This window comes from Rhinoraja longicauda, chromosome 3, assembly GCF_053455715.1.
Source record: "Rhinoraja longicauda isolate Sanriku21f chromosome 3, sRhiLon1.1, whole genome shotgun sequence".
In the NCBI taxonomy this organism is placed as follows: domain Eukaryota; kingdom Metazoa; phylum Chordata; class Chondrichthyes; order Rajiformes; family Arhynchobatidae; genus Rhinoraja; species Rhinoraja longicauda.
The window spans coordinates 86,519,050-86,535,413 of NC_135955.1; the positions used below are offsets into that span (position 1 = coordinate 86,519,050).

General features: G+C 40.6%; 1 protein-coding gene across 3 annotated transcripts in view; it reads right to left on the reverse strand.

Moving 5' to 3' along the window:
* Positions 1 to 16,056, reverse strand: part of LOC144592148 (zinc finger FYVE domain-containing protein 16-like) — a 57,008-nt gene extending 40,952 nt beyond the window's left edge. For 2 of the 3 annotated variants that reach the window (XM_078396569.1, XM_078396568.1), the window contains exons 1-5: positions 15,631 to 16,056; positions 9,652 to 9,871; positions 8,965 to 9,074; positions 5,289 to 7,543; positions 3,698 to 3,797 (exon numbers count right to left, since the gene is read on the reverse strand). In XM_078396569.1, coding sequence (XP_078252695.1) covers positions 3,698 to 3,797; positions 5,289 to 7,543; positions 8,965 to 9,034 — 2,425 coding nt within the window. In that variant the 5' untranslated portion in view covers positions 9,035 to 9,074; positions 9,652 to 9,871; positions 15,631 to 16,056. The remainder of the gene's footprint in view (positions 1 to 3,697; positions 3,798 to 5,288; positions 7,544 to 8,964; positions 9,075 to 9,651; positions 9,872 to 15,630) is intronic. The other variant, XM_078396570.1, reaches the window with a different exon arrangement.
* Between the last annotated feature and the right edge of the window lie 308 nt (positions 16,057 to 16,364).

Genomic DNA, 16,364 nt, shown 5'->3' on the forward strand with positions numbered 1-16,364 from the left:
CATAGAAAAATAGGTGCCGGAGTAGGCCATTCGGCACTTCGAGCTAGCAATGCCATTCAATATGACCATGGCTGATCATCTAAAATCAGTACCCCGTTCCTGCTTTTTCCCCATATCCCTTTAGCCCTAAGAGCCAAGTCTGACTCTCTCATGAAAACATCCATTGAATTGGCCTCCACTGCCTTCTGTGGCAGAGAATTCCACAGATTCACAACTCTCTGGGTGAAAATGTTTTTTCTCATCTCAGTCCTAATGGCCTACCCCTTATTCTTAAACTATGACCCCTGGTTCTGGACTTCCAAAACATTGGGAACATTTTTCCTGCATCTAGCCTGCCCAATCCTTTAAGAATGTTATATGTTTCTATAAGATCCTCTCTCATCCTTCTAAATTAGTGAACACAAACCCAGATGACCCAGTCTTCCATCATATGTCAGACCCGCCATCCCGAGAATTAACCTAGTGAACGTACGCTGCGCTCCCTCAATAGCAATAATGTCCTTCCTCAAATTAGGAGACCAAAATTACAAACAATACTCCAAGTGCGGTTTCACCAGGGCCCTGTACAACTGCAGTAGGACCTCGTTACTCCTAAACTCAAATCCTCTCGCAATGAAGGCCAAAATGCCATATGCTTTCTTCACTACCTGCTGTACCTGCATGCTTACTTTCAGTGACTGATGTACAAGCACACCCAGGTTTTGTTGCATCACCTTCTCCTAATCTGACACCATTCAGATAATAATCTGCCTTCCTGTTCTTGCCACCAAAGTAGATAATTTCACATTTATCCACATTATGCTGCATCTACCATGCTTCTGCCCACTCACCCAACCTATCCAAGTCACCCTGCAGCCTCATGGCATTCTCCTTGCAGCTCACACTGCCACCCAGCTTTGTGTCATTCGTGCTCTAATTTTGCACACTAATCTCTTGTGTGCGACCTTGTCAAAGGCTTTTTGAAAGTCTGCATTCACTGGCTCTCCCTTATCCATTCTACTTGTTACATCGTCAAAGAATTCCAGAAGATTAGTTAAGCATGATTTCCCCTTCTCAAATCCATGCTGACTTTGACCGATCCTGTCACTGCTTTCCAAATGTGCTGTTAATACATCTTTAATAACCGACACAAGCATTTTCCCCACCACCGATGCAAGGCTAACTGGTCTATAATTCCGTTTTCTCCCTCCCTCCTTTCTTAAAAAGTGGGATAACATTAGCAACCCTCCAGGCCACAGGAACTGATCCAGAATCTATAGAACATTGGAAAATGTTGGAAAATGAAGCCTCAAAAATTGAACATGCCATTCACTTGGGAAACTGAAATTAAATATAATGTTCTTTGCAAATTTTTGTGATGAACATACCACCTTTGACATATCAGGTGCAGGGTATTTTTATAAGAGTGCTTTCAAAGTTATAATCAATTGGTAGGTTACTCCTAAATTCATCCTAATGTTAGCTGATGAACAAAGTACCTACTGCAAGTTTTTTTTGGGACTATTCCTAAACATTGCCTAGATTTTGCAGTCACGGCATTCACCAAGAGGAACGCTGTCCATAAACATCTGGAATCCCTTTGGCATGAATTCCTCCTTTCTGAAAGCCAGCTGGTATAGGGAATTCTCAGCATCCAGCAACAGGTTGTGCAGTCAATTATATTTTTTAAATTTTTAAACAGCAAACCAAAAAAAACCTATTTAAAACTGTTTACAGAGTGCAAAATGAAGATCAAAATTCACAAGATTAAGGCAGCAGATGAAGTATTAAAAAATAATAATTTCATAATTTGAATTATGCAATTATGCAAGAATAATATCTTAGCAAACAAAATCCACACATCATAAGATCATGGGATAGGAGTAAAATTAGGCCATTCAGCCCATCAACACCACTCCACTCAATCATGGCTGATCTATCTCTCCCTCCCAACCCCATTCTCCCGCCTTCTCCCCATAACCTCTGACACGCATACTAATCAAGAATCTATCTATCTCTGTCTTAAATATATCCACTGACTTGGTCTCTACAGCCTTCTGTGGCACAGAATTCCAAATTCACCACCCACTGACTGAAGAAATTCCTCTTCATCTCCTTCCCAAAAACATCTCCTTCCTAAAAGAACGTCTTGAATTCTGAGGCTATGACCTCTAGTTCCAGACTCTCCCATTAGTGGAAACATCCTTTCTACATCCATTCTATCCAAGCCTTTCACTATTCTGTACGTTTCAATGAGGTCCCCCCTCATTCTTCTAAACTCCAGCAAATATAGGCCCATGCAGTCAAACGCTCATCACATAGATTTAGTATACGGGTGTCAGGAGCTATGGGGCAAAGGCAGGAGATTAGGCTTGAGAGGGAAAGATAGATCAGCCATGATTAAATGGCAGAGTAGACTTGATGGGCTGAATGGCCTTATTCTGCTCCTGGAACTTATTAACTTTTTCAAACAGGTTAACTAGAAATTACATTATTAAAATTTTATTACATGACATGTAATTAGTACCAGTTTTGATTTTCTTTTAAAAGCAAGAATATTCAAAAACCTGATTCTTATCAGAATCACTACTCTTTGAAGCCTATGCTGGAGAAGGATCAAAGCTGCACTCCCTCGGGGAGCAAGGAATTACTGGCACCAATATCTGAATTATGTGTTCAGCTGCTCATGCCTACTCCAGTAGCTGAATCCAGTTTCAAGATTTTAACAAAAACGATCCCGAGTGTTTTGCTGTTTTTGCATATATAGATTTCAGGCTATTATAATTTTTGTTTTCCAATCAACTGTATTTTCCCTCCTGCTGAAGACATTACTGTTGCAAAAGATAAATTCAATATCCAGGTATCAGTCAGTGCATGACGTGTAGAAAGGAATTGCAGATGCTGGTTTATACCGAAGATAGCCACAAAGTACTGGTGTAACTCAATGGGTCAGGCATTATCTCTGGAGAAAAAGGAGTGACGTTTTTTGAAATGTCATCTATCCTTGTTCTCGAGAGATGCTGCCTGACCCTGAGTTACTCCAGCACTTTGTGTATCACCAGTCAATACACATTGCATTTAGTCATTTATTACAAATGCCCGTTTATCGAGGGTCAACAATCTATTTTTCCATCTTCATCCTCATCTTGTATTCATCTCTTGTCCACACGAGTATTTTTTAAAAGCATTAGTCTTCAGGAAAAGGACCCATAGCAGATTGTCCCTCTTCTTCATAAATAAATAAATGCTCAAAGTGGCACTGAAGTGAATATCCAGTAACTCAGGACAAATCAGAATTTGAATTTAATGCTTGGTGACATGGCTCAGTAATATGTTGCCTTGACTAAATCAATTATGAAAAATGTCCTAATGTACATCTGTTGTAAAAGTCAAATGTCTAACACTTTTGATATCTAACCAACATGATTAACATGCAAACATAAGAAAAGGAGTGGCACTCAAATCAAGAAAAGGAATTTGTCAGCTAAATTGTGTTTTAAATCTTCTGATGTTGTTCAAGGTGATAAATTTCTCTCTATTCCCATTGAGGTTTATTTTTAAAAGAGGAGCTTTGATTTTGTTTTCACCCTCACAAATTGACCTATTCTATTAAAGGAAAATTATCTAATTAAGAAAAACTTTAAATAACAGATAACTATGTTTAGTTACATGACAATATATTAAAATAAGGCCAAACCTACACCTAAAAATTACTTACCTTTCTGAATGGTAATATAACAGTTAACACAAACACGAGCTTCTTTGTTTTCTTGGTATTGAAGTTTACACCTTTGATTACAACAGGCAGCACAGAAAACCTAAAGGAGAGACCTTATTAGATGTACTGCTAATAAATAGCACAGTGAAAATAAAATTACATTTGTTATTTTCCTTTTAAGACAACCAATGGAAACTCAATAGCACAAAGTCAATATTTATATTTAGCTTATAATATTATAAACATAAAGAAAATAGATTAGAGTGAAGAAGATGTAAACTTTATTGCAAAAATACACCATATCAGGCAAAAAAATGTGTACAAATCTAAATATGAAATTTGCAAATAGTTTTTATGAAAGATGGCGTAGGACTATTAATTTCGATAAAATATGACAGGAATTTTTTTAAGTCCAGTATCCTTTTTATGGACAATAGAGACATATATATTTTATAAAAATACTCATTGAAACGCTGTAGACAATCTGCATGGGGAGGCACAAACATGTTACAACATGGGAAATATTGGATTGACCACAAAATTAGAAACATTTTTTAAATGGCGTGATATTGGGAAATATTAGTATTCAAAAGGACTTGAACTTCCTGTTATATAAGACACCAAAAACTAACATGGAGATGTAGTGGATAATAATGAAAACAAATAATATGCTCATATTGCTAGAGAATGAGCACAGGAATAAAGATGTTTTCTGACCCCATTAACATATTGACCCTACGAGGGCGGCACGGTGGCGCAGCAGTAGAGTTGCTGCCTTACCGTGAATGCAGCGCCGGAGACTCAGGTTCGATCCTGACTACAGGCGCCATCTGTACAGAGTTTGTACGTTCTCCCCGTGGGTTTTCTCCGAGATCTTCGGTTTCCTCCCACACTCCAAAGACGTACAGGTATGTAGGTTAATTGACTGGGTAAATGTAAAAATTGTCGCTAGTGTGTGTAGGATAGTGTTAATGTGCGGAGATCGCTGGGTGGCGAGGACTCGGTGGGCCGAAGGGCCTGTTTCCGCGCTGTATCTCTAAATCTAAAAAAATCTAAACATAGGACCTTGGTCAGACCACTCTTGTAGTTCTACCACCATTGTGCTTCCCTACCCAAGGATATACTTGCTGTAGAGCAGTGAAGTAAAAGTTCACCAAACTGCTCCGAGGGTGGCAGGTTTTGACACGCAATGGGAGAGGATCTATTCTCTAGAGTTTAGAAAAATAAAAGGTCTTGTTGAAGTAAAATGTTCGAAGGTTTTACAGGATAAGGAGGATGCTTCATCTTGCTAGAGTCTAGAACTAGGGCTCACATTCCCACATTAAGGGACCAACCTCTTAGGAATAAGATAAGGAGAAATTTCTTCAGAGGTGGTGAACCTCTCAAATTCTATGTCCTGCAGGGTTTTGGATACTTGGTCAGTGATTACATTCTAAACATGAGGCCAATAGATCTCTAGATATCAAAAGAAATCAGGAATAGGAGGAAAGGGAAAGCAAACAGTGTCTGTGATAGATCCACAATCGTGTTGACTCAAGGGGGTTGAACAGCCTACTCCTATTTTCTATGTAAAACGCAATAGAGTACTCACTTTTCCGCATGCTCTGCAATGATGTCTCCTCTTGGTGAACGTAAACTTAACCTGGCAATGAGAACAGTTCGGAGCTTCAGAATCTGGTATCCACTGCGGCTGGTTCTGTCCAAGCACAGCTGCTTCTGTGATAACGGCACAAGTATTTTCTTCTGCATTTCCAATATAATCATTGCCCACAATAGAATCGCATGATGGTCCAAGCACTTGCAGCCCTTCTTCCGTACCACGAACATAATTACAAGTTGAGCTTGAAATGGATATACCTTGGTCTGTTTCAGAAACAGTGCCTTTTGTATCAATATCCACTGCACATTGATCTAAACTGCCACTGACAACCTCAGGATTATCTACTAGATTATTCTGATCTTGTTTTGGTATAATTTTTGCTTGAGAATTAAGAAGTTTGGGTCTCGCCCCTCCAAAGTTAATTTGATTAGGAAGGGTATTGTTAACTACCTGATTAGTTTCAGTGGAGGACACTGATTGACCGTCTTTGGTTCGGATTGGTTTATGAGTAGTCTCAAACTGTACATCATTTACAGAATGGCTGACCGTAGCATTTTCTGCTGTGGATGGAGTGCTTTGAATATTTATTGTCAAGGATTCTTTTGCGTGATCAACCAATTCTGGAGTTTCTTCCTCCCGAGGATCAAGACTTACAACAGCAGCGACAGCAGCTTTGGGAAGATTCAGAAAATCATACGTCTTGAGCAAATCAATTTGGCCTGCACCAAGTTCTGAAAAACTATTACCCGACGGGTCATTCACAGATTCTTTTAAACTACAGTGATCATTTTGCTCCATTAAGAATGCATCAAGCTCAGCATCACTAACTGAAACATCATTTATGTCACATTCATCTTTATGGATGTCATCAAAGGAAAACTCAGCTGCAAACTCTTTACAAGTCAAAACTGCCTCTGTGTCACTTACATTATTCTGTATCTCTTCAAATGGTTTATCCATAAATTGTGCAGAACTGTCTGATATTACTACAGGTTTCTTCCGTTGCATCCATTCTGCATTAGGATAATCATTATGCTTTTGATCAATATTTCCTTCTTTTCCAGAACATGCATGTTCCTTTAAAGAGATAGCACTATTATGTCCCAAATTCTGATTGGCATCATCCACAAGAGCCAGTTGATTCTGTGATTCGGAGTCCAACTTATCAGAGTTCATAACTGAGCACTCAGTCAAGTCACAATATACAGCTTCATCACATTCTCTTTGAGGTGGTCTGGACTCTGAATCCTGTTCTGAATCTACCGAGTTTATTGTAGAGTCTGCTCCAGAAAGTGAATTCAAAAAAGAGTTGGCAGAATTATTTTGACGTTCTTCCTTGTTAGCATATTTTGTATATCTGACTTTTAAAAATTCCTCTTCAACTTCCAATCCACTTTCAACATCTCCTAACTCACAAGGAGTCACAGTTCTCACACTGCTCAAATCTGCACACACAGCCAAATTTACATTATCAGATGGTTTCTTTATTTTGAAATCATTGTATCCAATTGGTTCTTCAATTGCCGAACTGATTTCTTTGGTTTGCTGTGAAACTGATAACTCTTCTCTTTGTTCACACTTGGGAAATTTATTAAGTGTCACATCTTCCTTTTGGGATTCATCTTTGAACTCATCAGAATTCTCATGCTGGGTCGAATGTTCATGATTCTTTATTCCTTCATTGAAATGTTCTGTATTCTGCAGTTCATTTTCTGTACTATTGTGAAAAGAAATATCCAGCTCCAACAAGCTTGTGATTCCAAAACTCCCTTCTCCTGAGCATTGCATTTCTCCAGCACGAACTGGTGGAGAAGACTGATTAAAATCAATTAACAGGGAGCCATTGGGCTGGTCGTCAATAGATTTGATTTCAGGTTCATCTTCGTGATCATTCGTTTCATGAGTCACGCTCTCAGTGTCACTAATTAAGTCACAGACAGGCCTACTCCCTCTGCTATTACTAAACTGTTCTGTATCACCAGATGATCTGTTATCAACCGTGGATAATAAATCCAGTCCAGTTAGAGTTCTTTGAGATTGTCCTACAGTTTCTTCAGCATCAATGTTACATGGCAACAATGAATCAGCCCCAACCAGATTATAAGATGCATCCAATGAGAATGTGTTGACTGTAGTCTGAGCATTAGCTTTAGGGAATTCTGCTGAATACTTTGATTTTGAATGATGAGATAGATAGTCTGAATTTATGGGCCCTCCTACAGGAGTGTTGCAAAAATCGTTTTCATCTAAACAGAGAAAATGCTTGATGTTAAACTATATTTTTTAATGAAATTCAAAATTAATAGTAGGAAATTCTACAAAATATGTATTACAAATTGTACTGTAAGAGTACAGAGATATATGTCCGCGCTAAGATATGAATGCCCGACTTATTGATATTGGTTTATTATTGACACGTGTACCAAGATACAGTGAAAAACTTTGTTTTTGTGCTTTCTAGGCAAATGATATAATCATACCATCCATGAGTATAGCAGGTAGTGCAAAACAAGAAAGGAGATGGGGTAACAGACACCCATACATACGTACGAGCGTTTGGGTGACTTGCAAGGAACAGCTGAGGCGGAGGAACTTGCTGAGGCTCTATAAGGCACTGGTCAAGCTGCATTTGGAGTACTGTGAGCAAATTTGGGCCCCATATCTGAGGAAACATCCTTCTGGATCTGGAGAGAATCCAGAGGTTTACAAGAATGATTCCAGGAATGAGTGGGTTAGAATATGATGAGTGCTTGACAGCACTGGGCCTCTAATGAAAGGCATAGATAGGGATTAGGAGGCAGAGATCAGCCATGATTGAATGGCGGCGTAGACTCCATGGGCCGAATGGCCTAATTCTACTCCAATAACTTGTGAACAGGGCATTTCCACATGCCTTCTTCCACCCTACCCCGCTACCCTGCCACAACAATCTAGGGCTGACTAGAGCCGAGCACAACTGGGAGTGCTGAACAGACACACATGCTCACTCACTGAGTCAAGGAGGTTGGCTTGTTCCTGCTTTTCCTACACTTGCTTTCTGAGATGCACTTCCACACTTTTATTTAGACTTTTACATTTAGAAATACAGCGCGGAAACCGGCCCTTCGGCCCACCAAGTCTGCGCTAACCAGCGATCACCCCATACACTAACAGTATCCTACACACCAGGGACAATTTTACAATTATTACCAAAGCCAATTAATATAGAAACCTACAAGTCTTTAGAGTGTGGGATAAAACCGGTACACCTGGAGAAAACACACGTGGTCTCAGGGAGAACATACAAACTCCATACATAAATAGTGTACCTAAAATAGTCTCCAACTATAGCCTTCATTATAGCCAATAAAACCTTTCTTAGGTGACAAATTAAATCCAATAGTTAAATCAGCAGATTCATCATGTGAATAATCACTTACAGGGGAAAAAGATTACTTAATGTATGTTAACTACTGTGCATTTAAGAACAAACAGATTAAATTTACTCACAGATCCAATGTGGTTCGTCTAACAATTGTACAGTTAAATGGAAAACACAGTAACTTCAATTTTCATATTTATTAAAGCTAATAAGGAGATACAAAGCAATAAGGATGTCTAGAATTTAATGGAATGAGGTGGGATGGAAGAAAAAAAATCATGTCCTGAAGAAAATATTCCAACAAACCTGGATTTTGTTCAAATTCATCAAGTAGTTTGTCCAGGTCACAAACTGCTGATTTAAAGTAGCTGTCCATTTTGAGTATTTATAAACTCATGTACTGAGCCTCCACGCCTCTGTGAGAATGAAAAAAAAGTGGACGTCATATAGTTATGTCCATTTATTCAGTGACATTTCAGATATAAAGTCAGCAAATATTTCATTCTCTCTGTGCTTACACCATCTTTATGTGGTTAAACACAAATCAGACAGACATATATAATTTACGGATATATTCCTTAGTATGCATGCAGGAAGCAACTCAAACCTTTTTCCTTTACAATGAAAAGTAGTGAGCATATTTCAGAGTAATTTAATTCTCACCAAACCACCTAATAACGGACCATTAAGGAGACCAGAAGTGAGGTGGAAAGAGGTTCTCATGAGTGCAGTTTAACCAAACTATTCTAAATAATTGGCGAATTGTTTCAATGTGGCAATCGCCAAGATAAATTAATATGATTGCTAAAAGATCAGTAATTAAGAAACTTTAAAAGCAGGATTGCCTGAATAACTACTTCAAAGTGTGCCAGAATCATAACAGATTAAACAACTCCCATCTGTCCTCTTAGGATTCTAAGATGTATCGAAATCTGTTCACCCATCAAAGTAAGGCAGATATCAAACTTTACACACCAAAGAACATTCTCATACCTGGTCTCCACATAAAGCCGCTCAGCTACCATCCCAAGTTTCTTCTTCTGTAGCGCAACACGCTTGCATTTTTGCTGTCACAGTTAAATAACTTAAATGTTCCAGACCAACACATAGAAACAGTAGAGTCCCAGAGAGATTGTTGCCAAGGCTGTTACTTTTCACAATCTGTGCCAAACTTCTGGTTTTAGATGAATTGCAAGCTCAGGTTTCGGAATACCTAAGGAAACAAAGGTTAATATAAACATACCAGGAGAATGTGACATATTTTGGACAATATATAACACTGAAAAACTGTGCAGTGCTGATTTCATGGCAAACTCTATAGAGCATCTTATGAATGAGGGATGAGGTCGCTAATACTCAAGTACAAAACTCTCGGGAGAGTACAGCACTGAGGGAGTATTGCATTGTCTGAGATGCCATTTCTCAGCTGGTACATTTTATTTATGTTCCTGTTACTCTCTCAGAGAGATAAAAAGCTTTCAAATAAGAATAGAAGAGGTTATGCCTTGTGCCCGAGAAGAGATAATCTAGTGACTATCAAATTATGCTTGCTGTTTGTGGGATGTTGCTCTATTTTCTACATATCAGAAACACATCACTGGCTGCAAAATATTTTGTCCCAAAGTCATAAATAAAACATGATATGGCAAAAATCTAAATAATCTTGCAAAGTCAGAACTTTGGAAGGGTCAAGCTAGCAGATCATCCTATTAACACATGAACATACGTTTAATTCACTTTAAGCAAATGTTACACAGCAGAATAAATTTTCCAGCGAAACTGGTGAGTGGAGGGGGAGCACAGCCACTCGGACCATACGATGGAGGGAACAGAACAGCAACTAGAGCCTCTCCGCGAATGTAGGGGGTACACGGGAACCAGGGGAACAGGTGAAGCACAGGAACCAGCACCCCAACCCGTCGTGATGAGAAGGGAAGTGCATCTGTTTGTTTGTTTTTTTAAAGCTATCCACATCATGTTACTTTACATAACCAGATTTTCATATATAGGGGCTCCCCAGGTTATGAATGACCCGTCTTACAGAAATCCAACTTTAGACAATTTTTTAAGTCTATCATATCATATCATATATATACAGCCGGAAACAGGCCTTTTCGGCCCACCAAGTCCGTGCCGCCCAGCGATCCCCGTACACTAACACTATCCTACACCCACTAGGGACAATTTTTACATTTACCCAGCCAATTAACCTACATACCTGTACGTCTTTGGAGTGTGGGAGGAAACCGAAGATCGCGGAGAAAACCCACGCAGGTCACGGGGAGAACGTACAAACTCCTTACAGTGCAGCACCCGTAGTCAGGATCGAACCTGAGTCTCCGGCGCTGCATTCGCTGTAAAGCAGCAACTCTACCGCTGCACTACCGTGCCGCCCTTTATTACATTACTTTCATTATGGGTAATGTCAAGATGCTTATTCAATGTACTGAAAGAATTACAGCAAGTTTATGCAGAGGGATATAATATGGGTAGCTTTAGAAAACAGATGTTTCTGACTTGCAGAGAAATTGGCTTCAGGACAATTCTCAGGAACATAACCCGGGGATTGTCTGTTGTCAGATTGCAGATTTGCTGCAATGTCTTTTATTTCTGTTCTAGAATTGGAATTGTAGTCCATTCAAGAGGAAAAATAGATCTCTTAAAAAATACATAACATCTGTCTGAAGTTTCATAAATACAGAGGCTTTGCAGAAAATAAATAGGGCATTTAGGACATACAGGCAGATGCACCAGACAGTAGTACAATGTCCTCTTGTTCTATCCCATGACGGGAAACATAAAGGCCCTCAAAAAATCTCCCAGCTTCTATTTCTTTCCCCAAACAAGATGGAAATCGCTGACCTGAAAAACTAACCCTACTTTTTGGTTCACAGATGTTACCTGGCCCGCCGAGTACATCCATCATTTCCTTTTTTCGTTTCTGAATGAGATGAGTGTCTTCGTTAAAGTGAAATTGCATAAACTGCCTGGCACAAATCCACTGCAAACATTTGAAAGCCCAATGAAAGGTGCAAGTTGCCACATAAAAAACATGTAGCTTTGCCGATCTATTCAGAAAGTTATACGCACACATTGACCTAAAATTCTGCGTATACCTCAAATATTTGGAAAAGGATTATTTCTATTGAAGTTTGGAAACTTAAAAGTGGCATTTAATTCCACAGAGGTCAATTATTTATTTTCCTATAGGAAATTATCCATTTATAAAAAGAATGCAGCAAGTAATTATATGAAATTTATTTGTGCGGCACAGCATTGATAGCATCCTTTAGACACCAAGGAGTCAAAGAACAAAACCTCCAAAATTTTATTGCGTCTGTGAATTAGAGTAAAGGGTTAAGAAGAAAAATGGATGACTGGATTCCTTTAAGGTGAGAGGGGCCAATTTTAAAGATGATGCGCAAAGCAACTTTTTTTTTAAACATAGAGGGCGGTGAGTGTCCGGATTGCCCTGCCAGAGGTGGTGGTGGAGGCTGATATAACAGTGGCATTTAAGAGACTTTCAGATAGGGACATGGATATGCAGGGAATGGAGGGACATGGATTGTGTGCAGGTGGATAAGAATTAGTCTTGGCATCATATTCAGCACATTGAAGGCAAAAGGGCCTGTTGCTGTTCTATACAGTACTGTTCTATGGATGAACAATGGCACGGTGGAGCAGCGGTAGAGTTGCTGCCTTACAGTGCCATTGATCTGGGTTCGATCCTGACCTTGGGTGCTGTCTGCACAGAGTTTGTACGTTCTCCCTGCGTGGGTTTTCTCCGAGTGCTCCGATTTCCTCCTGCACTCCAAAGATGTACAGATTTGTAGGTTAATTGGTTTTGGTAAAATTGTAAATTGTCCCCAGTGCTTGCAGGATAATGTTAGTGTGTGAGGACTCGGTGGACCGAAGGGCCTGTTTCTGCGCTGTATCTCTAAACTAAGCTAACATTCTATCAATTGGCCACAATGAATATTGAATTGCATTCCCTAGCTCAGTAAACTGCTTCATTTCACTTATCTTCTCTCCTTTTCTGACACCCTCTCTTTTTCTCTAACCTTTGTAACTTACTCCACCCAACTGCCAATCAAATCCTTCTCGTCTGTAACCCCCTGTAATTTGCTAGCTGTTGGCTTCCCCCCACCTCTCTTTTCCAGCTTTCTTTCCCATACTATAAACAGTCAGAAGAAGAGGACCAACCCAAAACATCGCGTGCCCATTCCCTCCACTGCCTGACACAGAGTTCTTCCAGCACTTTGTGTTTCACTCAAGATTTTAGCATCTGCAATTCTTTGTACCTCCACTGTAAAGTGTGGGGGGTTTTTTCAACAGCGGGGTAACGTCCATCCTACAAAGAGCCCCAGATAAAAATGTTGCTTGGCGCCTCTACCCTTTGAGATACATCTATCAGAAAATATTCTGATTACCTTGTACAGTTGCACAGGCAGTACTATTAACATCATTCTTTTTCTGTCTATATTCTTTAAGAGGAGAAAATACATTCAACAATCAGAAATCGGTTAAAAGTTAAGAATTCTCTTACATAATCTCAAACTGTTCCAAATTACATAATCGCCAAAATAAATGATGGCATTTTTATAGTTCAGAGGTTTTCCTCTAAGCAAATATTTACGGATGTCAAGATTTAGTTATACGGTTCAATGAAACTACAGTTAAAAAAAGTTGAGTAGGAAAACACTGCAGATGCTGGTATAAATCGAAGGTGGACAAAAAATACTGGAGTAACTCAGCGGGCCAGGCAGCATATTCCTACTGACATAGCAATGATAACATTCAATAGGAATTTGTACTGGTACGCCATATCTATCCACTCCTTAACCTAGATTGATCACTCTCCCTTACCTGCTTCCAGCTGCCTATCATCCCTCGCTTATCTGGTTCCACTTCTCACTTTCCAGTCTCTGGCTACCTTTCTCCCCTCCCCTTTCTTGACTAGCTCCATCTGCCTTGTCCATTTCCACTTATCACCCTGGAGACAAGAGAGACTGCAGATAGTTCACAAGTCATTTTTAGCAGAATTAGGTAATTTGACCCATCAGGTCTTTCCCTCTCAACCCCATTCTCCTACCTTCTCCCGATAACCCTTGACACCCTTACTAATCAAGGCGGCCAAACCTTTGCTTCCACAATGTTCGCCTGACCCAATCAGTTTTTTGCACCAGGTTCCAACATCTGAAGCCCCAGCTCTGAATACTCTAAGCTGAACTTAGATCACCTAATGCTTCAAATATTTTAAAAAAATTAAAATAGCAGTAACACCAAAGTTATCTATATTTCAATGGCCTTTATACTACAATTTGTAGTTCCCATCTGCTTTAAGAAGATTGCTATCACTACAGTGCCAAAGAAAAGCACTTAATAACTCGTTTCCCTTATCCCCAACCAGTCTGAAGAAGGGTCTCGACCCAAAAACGTCTCGACTCAAAATAGTCTGCGTCAATGATACTGCAGAGATGTCGAGAACTTCAAGTTCTTAGGTGTAAAAATCACCAACAATTTGAACCTGTACAACCACATCTATGCTACACCCTAGAAACCACACCATTGCCACTATTTCCTCAGAAGAAATAGGAAATTCGGCATGCCTCCAATAACATAAATTTCTACTGATGCACTAGAGAAATCATCCTATTGAGCTGCATCACAGCCTGTTCTGCTGAAGACCTTAAGAAATTACAGAGATGGGGTTGCAGCCCAGTCTCTCACAAATCTGCCTCCACTATCTCCCCAATCGACTCCATCCATACTCTACTCTGCCTCAGGAAGCAGCCAACATAATCAACGTCCATTCACACCCCAATCATTCTCTCTTCTCTCATCTCCTACGGGGCAGAAGATACAAACGTTTGAAAGCACGTACCATCAGATTCTGAAATGGATTATTTCCTGTTATTATCAGACTCTTGAACAGATCTCTCATATGCTTCCAAAACTTCCAACCTACCTTGTTGAGGCCCTGACACTTTTAAAAAAATCTGCACATTCTCTGCAGCTGTAATACTATTTCCTTTCTTTTTTTCCTTTTACTACCTTTGGTACTTATCTATGCTATGATTGCACTCTTGTACAGTATAATCTGGAGACACAAGAGACTACAAATGCTGGAATCTTGAACAAAACACAAATGCAGGAGGAAGTCAACGGGTCCGGCAGCATCTAGGACACATACAATGTTTCAGATCATTCCCTTCTTCTGAGGGTCTGAAGAAAGGTCAGCCCACATGTACTGCCTGGCCTGCCAAGTTCCTCCGGCACTTCGCGTTGTGTGCTATGGTGTAACCTACCTAGATAACAAACAAAAATAAAGTTTCTCTACTGTATCTTGGTACACGTGACAATAATTATTTATTTTGGACAACACAATTGACTCTTTTTTGTTGCTGTTTCTTTGCTGCCATCTCATTGTTGTTTAAAACCAAGGAGAAGTGGGTGAGGTGGGCCAGGCTGACAAGGGAAATGAGTTGGGCAGAACAAAGAGTCGTGGGGTTTGTCTAAATGTCGACCGAGTTGCCTTAACCAAATTGTCCCACTTGCATTATATATATATATATATATATATATATATATATATATATATATAAGAAAATAACTGCAGATGCTGGTACAAATCGATTTATTCACAAAAAGCTGGAGTAACTCAGCAGGTCAGGCAGCATCTCGGGAGAGCTTGCCTTGCGTCTGGCCATATCACTCCAAACCCTTTTGAAATCACTCTTTGAAGAGGAATGGGTGCCTGGCGGCGTAGAACCGTCTCGACGGCCCAAGACACTGAGACGGAAAGGTGTCGCTAAGAAGAAAAAGTAACCACAGGACGAGACGGGGCCAAGGTAAAACAGGACGATGAGTGTTGGGAGTGCTGCACAAGAGGGTTGGGTTTGGGGGAAGAGAGGATCAGCCGGGATGCTAAAGGACAGGGGTTGGGAGTTTTGCTGATTGAGAATAGGTTACCTGAAATCGCCGATTACCGGGGTCCAGACGTTGTTAGTCAGAGAGTGAGCGGGTGGAACATCAGCAAACTCCAACTCCAACCGGCATCGTGCTCCCTTCTTTGCTGCCGAAAGAAATATCCCGCTGACAGTGGCCTGGTGCAGCTGCTCACACGACCGATCGACCGCCTGCTCCCTCCCTTCCGTCCGCCCGTCCGTCCCAGATTAATCCCGCCCGGGATGAGGAGAACTCCGCACGGAAAGGCTGTAAACCCGCTAATTATGCTGCTGGTTCGGTATTTGGGCTGCTAGTCGAAGGCTTTTGTGTGTGGGTGTGTGTATATGCAGGGAGAGGCGCGCCCGGGTGTGAGAGTCGCCGGTCGCGGCCCGAGCGCCGAAGCTTCGCTGCAGGGCCCGGCCCCAGCCAGTGCGGGCGCATGCGCGCCGCCGGCTGACCCGCGGCGAGGGGTCGGGGTCACCGGTAACCATGGACACGGAGCGCTGGAAGGAACTGCGGATGATGGCTCACTTCATCTATATACTGAAACTCTCGTTTGTTTGTGATCGAACTACAGCCAAAACGGCACACGACAGCGCGACAATTTTAGGCCCACCGTACTCACCGTCATCGCTTTAGTGATAATGCAAGTAGTTTTATTGAAATCGGTGTTTTATTTTTAAAGTTATTCACATTTTAAAGTTTAAATCTATATCCTAGGGAGGGAGGGAGGGAAAAGAATTGAGGGAGGGTGAAGG